Source organism: Cygnus olor, chromosome 15, assembly GCF_009769625.2.
Source record: "Cygnus olor isolate bCygOlo1 chromosome 15, bCygOlo1.pri.v2, whole genome shotgun sequence".
Lineage (NCBI taxonomy): Eukaryota > Metazoa > Chordata > Aves > Anseriformes > Anatidae > Cygnus > Cygnus olor.
The window spans coordinates 16,212,879-16,226,725 of NC_049183.1; the positions used below are offsets into that span (position 1 = coordinate 16,212,879).

A 13,847-nucleotide genomic window follows, 5' to 3' on the forward strand; every position below is an offset into this window, starting at 1 on the left:
GCAGCCACAGGGCAGGGGGCAGCTCCTCTCGCAGCCACCGGTTCAATGCAGGGGGTCATCAATCCCTCGGCTCCCCCCAGCCCTGCCCCATTTGTTCTCCGTTTAAAATAAAAATACAGTCTTAACAAGACCTTGAATAAAGCCTCAGATGTTCCCCAAATGCCTACCTGCTCCCCAGTGGGATTTAGAGGAAAGCTGCTACAAGGTCGCTGACTTTAATCACCAGTACAAAAAAATAAGAGTTTAAGAGGTCCACTTTTTTCCAGACTGCCACACTGTTTACAGCTGCATTTATTTCCTCAGTTGTCAAACAGCCATCAGTACAGTCATGCTTAGTTGTAGCAGCACAGCATTCAAGTTAAGGAGTCAGTAAAGTTTTAGGTACCATTTTTCTAAAATACATAAAATTTACCTTTTTTTTTTAAAGCAAATGGTGCTACACCAAACTCCGCTCCTACACTGCCACTCAGCACGCTCTTTAGAACAGCAGACCAAGTTACAGAGGTGAAATCCAGGCGCTAGTGCACTCCGTCCTGGCATTACTTACCAACCAGCGCGCACTAGGGAGAGAAACTGGAACCAAAATTGTTCAAATCTGTTATTACAGTTTCACCTGTGAAACATTCGTTTAAAAATCTCTTGTATTTGAGCAGATCCGCAGCATGCAACTGAGATCAAGAAACGAGGAACTTAATATACCTGGGAGGAAGATGCATTAAAGACAGATGCCAAGCCTGTAAGACACTTATACACTAGGTAGGTTCTTTCTTCTCAGGGAACAGCAAATTCCTTCTTTGTTTTTGTGGTACTAACACAAGTAACACACAGATCACACCCACGAGCAGTAAGCAGGTGCATGCAAGCAGGCTTACGTTAACAGGGAAAGGGCATGAGCAACAGTGCAATCTCTGAGGCAGCATGCTGCTGCCTGGAAAAGTTACTGCGATCCGTGACAAGGAATGTCAAAGAGAAGAGAAGATCCCTGCAAAACAGCTGGACAGTCCCAGCGTGCCATTTGAAGAGTCAGGCCACAGCATATTTTACAAACCATGCCCTAAACTGGCTGCAGCAGAGCAGGTCTGTCACTGAGAGTGGTTTTAGCAGAGCCAGAAGTGACAGACTTAGAATAGTTTAAGTAGCAGCATGGAAGAAAAGTTTCTGTCTTCAGATGGCAATGCAGTTAGCTGCATTTTGCCCGTTTTAAACAGAGACCGAATACCTTCATGTAAAACAGCCCCAATCCCACTGTCTGCATTCACATTAGGCGCCTACAAAAATAACAGGAGTTTTTTTCCTAGGCCTCAAGGCTTGGCCCTTCCCTACCCCAGCCTCTGAGCTATGTACCAACGCTTGTAAAATGATCTGCGTGTGACATGTGACAGTTTGAGAGCCAGCAATAAAGGGATAAATATTCTTCAATATAAATATGCTGTAGAGTATCTCAACAAGGGCAAAGTGCTTTTTTTTTTCCTCAATCAAAACAAAATAAAAACCTAAATAAGACTGTCTCGACCACAACAGAACGTTCAATTCCTAAGACATCTGAATAATCTACGTTGCTATGAAACTGACAGTAAAGTGACCTAGGCAGAGTGCTCAGTCCTTCGGGACCCTGAAGTTATCCTTCTCTTTTCTGATGGCTCCCATTGTTCGGATAGGATCCGTCTCACCGGCGTGCTGCTGAACTGTCTTCTCCCTGCCAGGAAGGAACGCCAGGGACAGTAAATGCAAAGGCTGGAAGATAAAATCTCGGATATGAAGTCACTACTGCCACATTTTGCCTGTATCAAGGGGATATGTTCTGTTTAAGATCAAGGACTCGGGGCTTTGGCGCAGGCTTATCAGCTCTCTTGGTTTAAACACTCATGGGCAAGAGGAAGTTGCAAACACTTTTATGCCTTGAATGGCATCTTTTTACTGCGTCTGTCTGCCCAACCCTGCGTGATGAAGGAACATCATCACACAATAAAGCTTGTTCTAGCTCCTGAGTCAGGGACTTCAGCACTGGCAGAGATGCTCGCCAAAACCCTTCAAATTTTACTGCAACAACCTTCTGCCAGGACACCGAGTACTTTACCTTACTTACTCTTGGAATGCAAATGCTTTAAGGAGAGTCTTGAGGGCACTGAACAGTAATGTATGAAGCAGGAGAGTAATTCACACTTAAGGCTCTTTCTTCACAGACCTCATCCTTCCCACATCCCCCCTCCACCCCAAGCCAGAGGGACCGTTCCCACTCCTCCCTACCTCACTCGCATGAAGGGGTTGTACGTGAACTCCTCTGCAATGGTGGAGGGTATGGTTGGCTCGCCGCTGTCGTACTTGGCCTAGAACAAGGGAGAGATTTCTGCCTGATGAGGAACGTTTTGGTGAATGAGGAATGTCCCGTGTACGAACCATGATGGGTTAGTGTTGCACCAAATTGCCTGAACTGCTTCTCAGGCCAGGCCCTTCGCAGAGCCACACAGTCAGACAAGGACCGAAGCACACATGGAAAGAAAGACCTGGGTGATAGCTTTCGTGGGACAGAGCTGATCCTCCCACATGGATGTGGACAACCAGCCTGTAATTGTACCAAGGAGTTCTCAGGGAGGGTCACATCTCCACAGGATAGCAAACTGTCTCCTCCGGGCCCCACACCCAACCCTGTTCCCCAACACATCGCTCCCCTGAATGCGCAACCAAACTGCAGCTTCTCACTGGTATCTACCTTCCCTGAGCCCCACCATTGTCCCCTCTCCTCTATTTCCTCAGAGTGGCTCTTCCTGCACGAAAGCACACAAGAAGTTTAGGAAAAGCATGAACCAACCTACCTTGGCCCAAGCGAGCTTCTCCTGGATAGTTACATTATTGGGTTCAACATGCCGAGCAAATTTGAGATTGTTGATAGTGTATTCATGACCACAGTAAACTCTCTAGGAAGAGAAAGGATGAGTTACACATGGTAACTCTGAGGGCACAAAGGTGGAGTGCCAAGTACCATCATCAACGTTACTGTACACAGCAGGAACAAGAGAGTCAAGTCCCCAGGATACACCGTACTCTCTACTAGAGACAGATGCAAAGTGCTGGGAGTTATCAGCCAGTACTATGTGCGAATTTAACACTAAGTCTGATAAAAGAACCGGGGCATCCAAGCTCTCCAGCCTTTGTTTCAAAAAGCAGACTACTTTCCCCACAGAACACAAGCGTATTTGGGTACCCATTTCCTTCTCAAAGGACTCCAGCTATTCAGCATCAAAGACAACTCCTGAAGTAAGCGTGCATTCCTTCAACACGAGAAATTGTCTCATTGAACAACAGTATTATTGGGAAGATGGTTTTTCTGATGCCTGTAGTACTTTCTGGCTGGTTACCTTACTAGCATAAAAGAAGAGTTTCATACCGTTTCAGGCTCCAAGCTGCCCAGAATCTCAATCAGCGCTCTGTACATTTCCTCTGGGGTTCCTTCGAAGAATTTCCCACAGCCAGCCACGAACAGCGTGTCACCTGCAAGCAAGGCATGACATGGCATCAGGACCAGACAGAACTCTTCACACCCAGATGTGAACACCCTGAGGGCTCAGTCTTGCCATTGCTGTCCTCACTGCAGCTCACACTGCTCTGCCCTCACCAGAAAGGCACAGGGACGGCCAGGCTTTACTGCTGCCCCACACTGGCTCGGTGCTACATAAACCCACACAACAAATGCCTCTCTAACCTAATCTCAGCTTCTTATGCAGGAAATCCCACAGCCTCACCATGCCAGAGCTTCCCTACCTGTAAGTCTGCTCTCCGCTCTTGTCCCTTCTACAGTGGACAATGAACACTTGTCCTCTTTACTGTGAGGACAACAAAAAAGCAACAACCAGCTCATTTCATTGTAAAAAAAGCGCTAGAGGTAGGACTCATCCAGGGCTCACTCTTGATTTTGCTTGCAGGGTGTCCAGCAATACTTTACAGAACTAGAGGAGTTTCACCGGTTTCATCTACAATTACTACTAGGTAGCTTTTGGTGCGGGGACAAGGTGTGGAAGTTAAGTTAGCTGCATGGGTAATAAGGAACGAATGCACATCCAGAGTCAGGAGCACACAGGCAGAGGGGTAGCTTATTTCTTCGCAACACAGACTGCCGGCGGTGTAACCTCCCAACTCCTCACCTGTAAAAACAGCAGGTGGCTCGGAGCTATTTGGCTTAGTCACATAATAACAGATGTGTCCAGAAGTGTGACACGGCGTACAGAGGCATTTCACATTAAGAGATCCCACCTGAGAAGAAGGCAGAAGACTGGAGCTTAAGCTACTGTTTGGTAGCATTTGTACGATTAGAAAAGAATTGCAACTATTACAATGGCCTAGTAGTCCTACAGGCAAATTCTCACGTAGCTGGTCAGTAAACATCAGCTCTTTTCCTGAGAGTCCAGCAAAAGAGTTTTATGGCAAGGACTTGGAAGGGAGCTGTTTCCTCTTAGCAGGTGTTGTTACAAAGGGAACTGCCAGATTCTTTCATTTGCATGCAGAGTGACTCAGCGTCTGGTTGGCAGCAAGGGAAAACAGATCTAGAGCCATACAAAATCCTAAACAAAGTTAATCAAGCGGAAAAAGCTCCAAACAAAAATGAAGCTGAAGGGTCGAAGTGGAAGACGCTCAAGAAAAGGGAGGGATTAAACACATTCACGAGGATGTTTACCCCACAGCCTAAATTTGTGCACCTTCCTATGTTCTTCTGTACTCCCTTCCTTGCTTCTGACTGCCCCGCAAAAGGTGCGTTGCAGGAATAGCAGTGACATTCATGCCAGCCTGCAAATTTCATAGCAGTTTATGCAATCTGCCAGCTCGTCTATAAACAGCCACGTTACAAGGTTTGCCACTTTAGCTCTGGAAAAGCAATGCAAGGCAGCTAGCCCTGCTGGCCCACTTTCTCTTCTCCCTGTATTTCAGCCTTCATTTAGAGAGCACCGTTTGCATTTCCTCAGTGCTACCCAGGCTCTAAGCAGAACACAAGCCCTGTGCTTTCGCATTTTGGCTCTGACCACCCCAGTTAAGGCAGCTGTCAAAGAGCAGACAGACACCCAGCATGTCCCAGGCAACACACGTGTCTGAGCCATGCCAATGTTACCATGAGAGAAGTCTCACCAGCTAAAAGGAGCCAGAGGGGCTATGGCTCATAGGGCAGGAAAAGGGGGAAAGACGTAGTTAAACCATCAACTACTTCTGAGAAATGTTAAAAAGGTAAAACAGCCATGACCACACCAGTCCACCTCCAAAGCTGTGACACAAATGGAAGATGTCCTCAGTCCTACAGATCACTCCCTTTACCTTGAGCGTCGTCAGGTGAGACACCTTCTGTGTCAGTGCTCCAACTCTGCTGTCCCCGCCATACACACGCAACCCCGTCTCCATCTTAACGAGCTTCTCGTTTCCTCCAGCATGGTCCCTGGAAGGTCAGAAAAAGGGATTTTGGTAAGGATGATCACAATTTTATCTTAATTCATATTGCAACGGTAACCTCCAAGTGATCATTTCTGATCAACTAGTCTTACAATATCCTGACATCTAACATCGTCCTCCTATCAAAGAGCATGCTACATCAGCACTAGTGGAGATAGTTTCTTTAAATGCCAGTTAAGTAAGTGCTGGTGGCTGTAGAGCAGCACGTTCAGGAAGGATTTCAAAACAGGACCTTGGTCACTGTCTCTCCAGCAACCCCGTCAGCTTCACACCTGGTTGGGAAACACCAGCCTCAGAGGATGAGAGTCACCTCTCCAGTAACTGGGGCACTGAGACACTGAGATCACTGGGATAACAGTTATCAATTCAGTGGCTCCACTACGACCCATGGGAGAGGTGACTCAGGTTCACCACTGCAAAACTGCTCAAGCAAAACATTCATCTCTACGTCCCTGGCAGAGTTAATCTGCAACCCAGGTAATCTTCCCACAAGTGCTGACTAAGTATCGTGCCGCAGAGACATGCCCCAGCAACTCAGTGTTGCACTCCCCAGCTACCTACACATTTATTCCACTGACCAGCTAAAAGAAGTCAGCATTTTGAAGGCTAAAGGCTCTAACACAGAGAACTCGTAGTCTAAACAATGTGCCTGGCCACAGCAAGAATTACTCATAAGAAAGTCTGGCTTGACTCCAGCCACAGGAAGACTTCCCCATCTTCGTTGTGCACTCGGCTACTTCATACGGGTTCCTCTGCACTTCACTTTCTCCTGTACTCACCATGCCTCTGGACCAGGTAAGGACCAGACTGTCCTTCCGCAGAGCTATTCAAACAAACAAAAAGCAGTTGGGATAGCCTGGGTGTGTCCAGTCTGCTAGCACCGGGACATCTTCTAGGAGAAATCTTGACATACAACTTCAAAGCAGCCCTTTACCAACCTCCGATTGAGGGAGTGTCTTCCTTTGCCTCACAAATTATTTCTCCACCGTGCTTCTGAGTCTGTGCTAACGTTTGATCAGTCGTAGCTCCAAGCTGTCTGGTCAAATAAGCAGGCAGGGAACAGCCACAGCGACTGTCCCCCACGGGCACACAACGGAGTGCTGATTTGAGCCATCCTCTCTTAGAGACTTCTCTTATTCCATTTGCCCCTTTTCTACATTACAAGGAAGATTTGGGAGGACTGCCTGCTCCAGCTGAGCCACCAATAACATGAGTAAGCATCACTGCCAAAGCAGTTAAAAAGGAAAGGCAATGACCAAGGCCCAGATGCAAGGATGAACTGTCACCGCTGGCGCCTTTCTTGTTTACTCCTGTCCTCACATCTGCACGCTGAATCCAGGCCCACCGGGACACCCAGGGACCTGTGTCCCTGCACAGAGATGGTATCCTGGTGTCAGACAGACCGAGGGGCACTGCCTGAGCTCTGATCCTCCCCTCACGCCTAAGCTCCTGACTAGAGAAATCTGATCCAGAAGAGAAACAATTATTAACTGCTTGTGCTAATGCGGAGGAAAGGGCGATCCCACTACAGCAGATGAAGTTACCAGTGATGGTGTGTGGTCAGGACAGTGGTCAGCTTCACGCCATGCTTTTTGACTGCATCCAAAACCTGCAGACACAGGCACGAGGAGAGCATTAGAACTCACATGAAGCAACTTAACAGCACACCTGGCACCTGTGTGTAACCACTACAGGGTTTGAGAGCCACACCTGCATGCAAACACCCCAGCAACTCTGCAGAGGGCCCATCCCTCTTCAGGGAGTTGTTACAGATCAGGACACAAGGTCTCTGATCCAGCCAGGCCTCAGTCCCATTTCCTCTTTTTTGCGTAAGAGCAAACTAGGGGAGGGAACAAAATCAGGTCAGTAACTCTTGAAGTCAGGGAGAAGCTGTCTGTGCTCAGAAGCTCAGTGAAGCTTTATCTGTACATAGGAGAGGCCAGCATTTCCTGCCTTTCCCCAAGCCTGAGTCAGCCCGTGACTAATTCCCTCGCGTACGTGGCAGCCTGGAAGCATCTCCCAGAGAAGCAGCCCGCTCCTGGGGACAGCAGACGGCATTACCTTCTGGGGCTGCACGGGATCAACTATTGCGGCCTCCTTCGTCTCCTCATCGATGAGGAGGTACATGTAGTTGTCTGTGAGAGCCGGGAGGAGCTCCACCTTCATGTCGGCTTGTGTGACCGTCTTCGACTTCCTCTGCTCGTGCTCTGTGTGCAGGAAGACAGCTCGCAGCCACACGGGACCTGGGGAGCCAAAAACAGCCAGACCTCAGGAGGGGAACGAGTGGGACACTGCACAGCAGGGCCTGCAGCCTGCAGCCAAGGAGAAGGGCACGCACAGCCCAACCTGTCTCCTTCAGAGGAAGAGGAGAGCGGCTACCACGGGACAAAGCGTTAGTGCCTGGCTGTGTCACCCTGTGCCCTGCAGCATGGGAGGATCTTGGTGCTCTGCAGCTTCACAGAAGAGGGATGGGACTCTGCTCCTGGGGATCTACTCATGCAGGCAAAGCACTGTACCTTGATTGGAGAGATTTCAAGGGGCAGGAAAGCAGAACAGAGAGGGAGCACTTGGACAAAGGTCAGCCTGGGACAATGACTTTGCAAAAAAAAAACAAAAACACAAAATGCCATGTTACAACCAAAAGGGAGAAAAAAAAAAAAGGAGAAATATAGACACTGCTAGAACAGAAATACGTGGTGCATTAATTGGGGAAATCACTTCTTACGTAGTGCTACAGAGAGAGGGGAGGTACATGGAGGGCCAGGCTCCCTGTCTGGCAGATACCAGGCATGCACTGCAAGAAGGGTTCTTGCTCACGGACTACCTTGATGCAACAGCAGTGCTTCCCTATTTGCTTTTGGTTAAATGTTTAATCAAATCCAAGTAGTAAATCTGATTCCAGATGCAAATAACCTGTGCTCCATTTTTCCCCACTCTTTAACTCACAGATGCAGTTCTTAAAGAAACAACTGAGTCATAAGAAGCTCTGCCATAAAAAAAGGAAGGAAAACAAAGACAACAAGGCCTTCCACTGCCAGCAATCCACAACACAGGCCTGGGTCCATGCGCATGCAGGGCGAGAGGCACAAGCCTCTACAAATCACACATCAGTTGTCTTTAACACCCAAGGCCCTCACATGCCACTGAAGGTGCCTGCATTGCTCTGAATCGTGCTGGCTCAGCTCCTGGTTCATTTTGCACTACTGCCTCCAGCCCAACACTTGGTGCTCAGTAACCTCCACGGGTGCCAAAGGGAGGGGTCACCATGCTCTAATCAGCCTGGCCCACTCTCAAAACAGGTCGGTCCTGATAAGAGGCAGCTTCAGGGAGCTGAGGCCCTGCAGGCTGCCTGCAGCCCACCCGGAGCTCCGGAGGCTGACGGACAAACAGTGCTGCAAAGCCAGGACCAAAGCTCCCAGCTGTGCGTGTAGCTGCAAACCCAGGCACAGGGGTGGCAGCACCCCCAGGGCCCCTCCAGTACCACTACCCTGCCCAAAACGTCTTCCCCTTCTGCATCCACTACCTCACCTGCTTGTACTGGAAAGGAGGCATAGAGGGGAGATGGTAGTAAAATTAAATGCAAAAAAAAAAAATCCCAAGGCACAACAGTGTAGGCATGCTCTGGGTATTCGACATGGAAGGCACGTAGTGTTAAAGAAAGCATCCATACCTGCCAAGCGGTCCTTAGGAGCAGAAAAGTCCTTTCAAAAAAAAACAAAAAACAACAGAATAACAAATCCTTACTATTCCTTGATAGGAAAAAAAAGAAATTGCTCCTCAACTGCTCTAGCATAACATGGAGCACTTTTCCTTTGGATGTAATCAGTCACAAGAGCTACGTTTACTGTATGTTTGTTTGCATAGTAGATGCCAACTGGAAAATAAAAAAAAAATCAAAACAAAAGAAAACACAACCCTAGCTTGAACTCAAAGGAATTATTCACATAGTTAAAATGCTTTCTTCCTATGAACCATTTTTAACCTTGGCCGTGATCCTCAAGACTCTTTGCATGTTTAACTCACAATTCGTGCACAACAAACAAACAAACTACGCCACATACGGAAATGTTTTCTGAGATGCGATTTAAACAAAGGAAGGAGAAAGCATCCACGCAACATGAAACTCATTCTGATTCCCATCTGCAGCTGAGCTGCACCTCTTCAGTCTGCCCGTTCGACGAGCGGATCAAAAGCTCTCACGCACACCCAGCACCGCTTGTAGGAGAGGAGCAGGCTCAGCCCCAGCTCTGTTCACGCCAGATCCCCAAGCAGTACCTAACCCCTGCTCTGGCCCAGCACCTAACGAAATGGTCTCATTTCGAGATCACTGTGATGCACGCAGGGCTACTCCAAAATTACGGTCCGATAATTTCGTTTTCGCTCGTTCTGTGCCACATCCCTGCTGGCTCGATGCCTGAAGCAGAGGTGACAGGGGCTCACGGAGCAGCAGAGGCCTTTGGATCACACGCTTGGTGTTCTGGAACGGCTCGTCAGCGCGGCCCGACTCGCCAAGAGGAAGGGTTCGCACATGGGAAGCATTAATGTTATCACATGCATGCTCGAGGTTAGGGGCAAGCAGGCAGCAGCACAGTTTAATAATAGGTTACTGCAGCGAAGGGGTGCTTTATACATTTTCTCCACAGTATTTTTGTTTTACTCTTTTTTTAATTACAGCAAAGAGTGGAAAATTGCTCTTTCAAATGTAGCTGTCACAGACACGAAAGTGACCGCCCATGCATCCCCAGATGTACATCCCTGCGTTGCCACATAAGTAGAAACACTACGTTCACTTTTTTATCTGCTCTGCACGCAGATATTTTTGGACACTGGGTGAGCTCGCGTTGGCTGCACACCCCCGGGGAACGGCGGCTCACCTTAACCCTGCTCCCCGCCAGCAGCCAGGCCGGGAACCCGTGCACACCCTGCGATGGGGGAATTTGGTCTGCCAGGCCCTCGGTTTGCTTGTTCCCAAGATAGCATCAGGGTTTCCAAGCCGGGCAGTAGCTCCCAAGGATTCTTGCTCATGAAGGCCAGGTCTTAAAGCTGGAGTGATGCAAAAGGCCTCTGGCAAGACTCGCCTGAGACACTGTCAAGCCCCAGCCCAAGCTCCAGTTCAAAGAGACGCTTTCAGAATTTAGGCCGCAAATTTAAATGCACAGCCCAGACTTTTTTTTTTTTTTTTAAACGTTACCGATACAATTTCACGTTGAGCTCAGTTAAAATTCCAGCTCCCAGCCCGCTGTCCCCCAGAGCCACAACCAGCACCCGTGGCAGTCCAGAAACTCCAGGAGCCCTGAGATCAGTTATCAGTGGGGGGAAAAAAAAAAAGAAAACCAACCACCACCAGAGACAGGCTCCAGCTAAGCAGATACTGACCTACTTGGGGCTGTGAGTCAGCTTAAAAAGCTCTGCGCACCCCTGAGTGGGCAAAGGAGAAGAGAAACCATCGTCAAATTCGGCAGCTCGCCGGGGGGGGGTCCGCAGGCACCCACGTTCCCCCCGGGGCCGGCTGCGGGGCCGCTGCGCCCCCCAGGCCGCCAGCCCAGCCCCGGAGCAAGGGGACCCCCGGAGGAAGGGACCCCCGGGAGTAAGGGGACCCCCCTGAGCAAGGAGACCCCCCGGAGGCAGGGGGACCCCCGGCCGCCCCCCTCCCAAGGGCAGCCCCCGGCCGCCCTCCGCTCCGTGCCCGCCGGGGCAGGTGGGCTCCGGGCGAGCCTCCCTCCCCACGTACCGGCTCGGAGCAGGGCCCCAGCTCGCAGGGCGGTGCCGAGGCTCCGCCAGCCCCCGCCGCGCATGGTGCAGGCCCGGCCCGGTTACCTTCGCTCCCCGCCCCGGGAGGAGGAGGAGGCGGCGGCGGCGGCAGCCCCAGCGGCCGGCCCGGCCCCAGCCCCGGCCCCGGCCCCGGCGTACAACGGGGGCGGCGCTGCTCCCGCCCGGCCGCCGCCCGCCCCCTCCTTGCACGCCCGGGCCAGGCCCTTTTTTTTTTTTTTTTTTTTTTTTTTTTTTTTCCTTTTTTTTTTTCCCCAACCGAGCAATTTGCCAACCCCCGTGGAGGGGCTGGGTAAGGAGGCGGGGGGGTAGGCGGCCTGTCCCTGGGAGGGAGCAGGCGGGGGAAGGAGGGAAGGCAGCAGGCAGGGGAAGGAAGGAAGGAAGGAAGGAAGGAGGTCGGAGCTCGCCGTTGCAGGCAGGGTTTGCGCCTCCGGGCCCGGCAAGGACACCCCAAGGGCATCCCGGCGAAGGAGCCGCCGAGCCCATGGCCTCCTCCCGGCCCCTGGCCCGCTTCTGGGAGTGGGGCAGGAACATCGTGTGCGTGGGGCGCAACTATGCCGAGCACGCCAAGGAGATGGGGAGCGCGCCGCCCTCAGAGCCCCTCTTCTTCCTCAAGCCCTCCTCTGCCTACCTGCGGGAAGGATCCCCCATTCTCCGGCCTTACTACTGCGACAGCCTGCACCACGAAGTGGAGCTGGGGGTGGTGATCGGGAAGAGAGCCCAGGCCGTGACCCAGCAGGCCGCTATGGAGCATGTGGCAGGCTACGCCCTGTGCTTGGACATGACCGCCAGGGACACCCAGGAAGAGTGTAAAAAGAAGGGTTTGCCCTGGACCTTGGCCAAGGCCTTCAACACGTCCTGCCCGGTCAGTGAATTTGTGCCCAAGGAGAAGATCCCGGACCCTCACAAGCTGAAGATCTGGCTCAAGGTGAATGGAAAGCTGAGGCAGGAGGGGGAGACCTCCTCTATGATCTTCTCCATCCCCTACCTGATCAGCTACATCAGCGAAATTGTCACCCTGGAAGAAGGGGATTTGATTCTGACGGGGACTCCTGAAGGAGTTGGGTCTGTGCAAGTGAACGATGAGATAGAGGCTGGGATAAGCGACATCCTGACCATGCGGTTCAAGGTGGCACAGCAAACGTGTCGTTCCTAGCAGAGAGCCCAGCTGGGACCCCTGTCTGCGTAGGAGAAGGCCTTTTGGGGAGTATCTGGTGAATGAAGAGACACACAAACTGTCCTGTGAATTAAATTTATATGGCCTAAGCATCTACTGGACTGTCAGTTGTCAAGGACACTTAGCTCATGAGCTCTGAAGACCTTTGGCCAAAACAACCCCATTTCCACGGAGGTTTCAGCCTCCTCCGAGGCTGTACAGCAGAGACCAGGCCAGGAGTCGAACCCAGCGTGGGGCAGCTGGTTAATACCTAAACGGTACCTTGGAACTTTCTGTGCAGACTGTGCTGGGAGATGAAAACAGGGCAGGAAATGCAGCAGCAAGACTCTCACTGTGTGTGCGCGCCCTTCTGTTCTATATATTGCCTTAAAATAAAAAATAAAAAGTGAAACATTAAAATGGTGATGTATGGAAAATGCTCGGGGATCCTGGTAAGGACTGCAGCTCTCCCCATGGTACCTGCTTGTTAGCAGGAAGGCTTCCATGTCCTGGCTCCCAGGTGTCCCGTACGCTTGGCTTCCTTGCACAGAGGTATTAAAGTAGCAAGAACATACGTACACAACGAGAGATAAAAGTTTAACCTGAGGACTGGAATCCACCCAGGGTGTGAAGCTACACGCCCTGGCAGCTGTCAAGGTGGGGTCTTTGCAGCTGGGGGTGCTCCAACAGGTGGCTCATGGGCGACAAAACAGCAGTCAGAGGTGCTCTGCACCTGGGTGCTGGGGCCCGTCATCACTGGGGAGCTGCAACAGAAAAGAGCTGTGATGAAACATGGAAAAGCCTATGGGGAAAGGCGCCTTTGCAAAGCGCTGCATATGTTTTCATCATTACAGTGAATAATCTATAAAACCATAGATATCTAGGGTTTTAATTAATCCCTTAGTAGGCCACCACTTTGAAAGTTACGCTTGGGCATTCTCAAAGCCCAGGTTCACATGTCACATGGGGTGGGGGCTCCTTTCAGTGGTTTTATTTCCAAGATTGAGGATTTGGGGTTGTAAATTAAAATTAGGAGCTAAGGCTCACCCATGTGATATGAAATCAAAGATGCATATGTAATAGTAAACCAAGAATTACAGCTTCAGAAAGAATCTCTCTCAGAGTATTCTGCAATGTAGAGATGTTTGCTTTTCACAGTAGTTTCATGATTCCTCCATGCATTTTTTGAGTGTACAAATTAAAAGAGGATTGCTTTCCCTCCCACTCCAAGGGGCGTTATGCAGCAGAAGTGTGCCAGATGCCTGGCAGATTATTTTCTTAAACTAAGCTTTAAATATACTTCTAAAAGTATAATAATACAAAAGATAAAGAATAAAGAAGCTCATTGGTAAAGATCACCAGTAAACTTGTCTTTACTTTCGCTGATTTAAATATGCTTTATCAAAATCTAACTGCAGCAATTGCCATTACTTACATAACACAGTGCAACAGTTTTTTAAGGTTTTTTAAAAAATATTTCCAGCTGTTAAAA

The 13,847-nt window shown here is 50.1% G+C and overlaps 2 protein-coding genes across 6 annotated transcripts; one reads left to right on the forward strand and one right to left on the reverse strand.

The window, feature by feature from the left end:
• Positions 1-649: 649 nt before the first annotated feature.
• Positions 650-11,359, reverse strand: LOC121078257 (hydroxyacylglutathione hydrolase, mitochondrial). Of its 5 annotated transcripts, none has more exons than XM_040574208.1 (10): positions 11,162-11,260; positions 10,807-10,848; positions 7,492-7,673; positions 6,975-7,039; positions 5,299-5,416; positions 4,140-4,248; positions 3,386-3,489; positions 2,814-2,915; positions 2,248-2,327; positions 650-1,696 (listed from the first exon to the last, which is right to left on the reverse strand). In XM_040574208.1, exons 3-10 carry the CDS (start codon positions 7,594-7,596, stop codon positions 1,597-1,599), a joined length of 783 nt encoding a protein of 260 aa, XP_040430142.1. In that variant the 5' UTR covers positions 7,597-7,673; positions 10,807-10,848; positions 11,162-11,260; the 3' UTR covers positions 650-1,596. The 5 variants fall into 5 exon arrangements, with proteins under 5 accessions (XP_040430142.1, XP_040430143.1, XP_040430139.1 ...); XM_040574209.1 differs by lacking the exon at positions 11,162-11,260 and adding an exon at positions 9,101-9,131; XM_040574205.1 differs by lacking the exon at positions 10,807-10,848 and having other exon boundaries at positions 11,248-11,359.
• Positions 11,360-11,524: 165 nt separating this feature from the next.
• Positions 11,525-12,769, forward strand: FAHD1 (fumarylacetoacetate hydrolase domain containing 1). The gene has a single exon (XM_040574212.1). The coding sequence runs from the start codon at positions 11,684-11,686 to the stop codon at positions 12,353-12,355; it is 672 nt and encodes a 223-aa protein (XP_040430146.1). The 5' UTR covers positions 11,525-11,683; the 3' UTR covers positions 12,356-12,769.
• Positions 12,770-13,847: the final 1,078 nt, after the last annotated feature.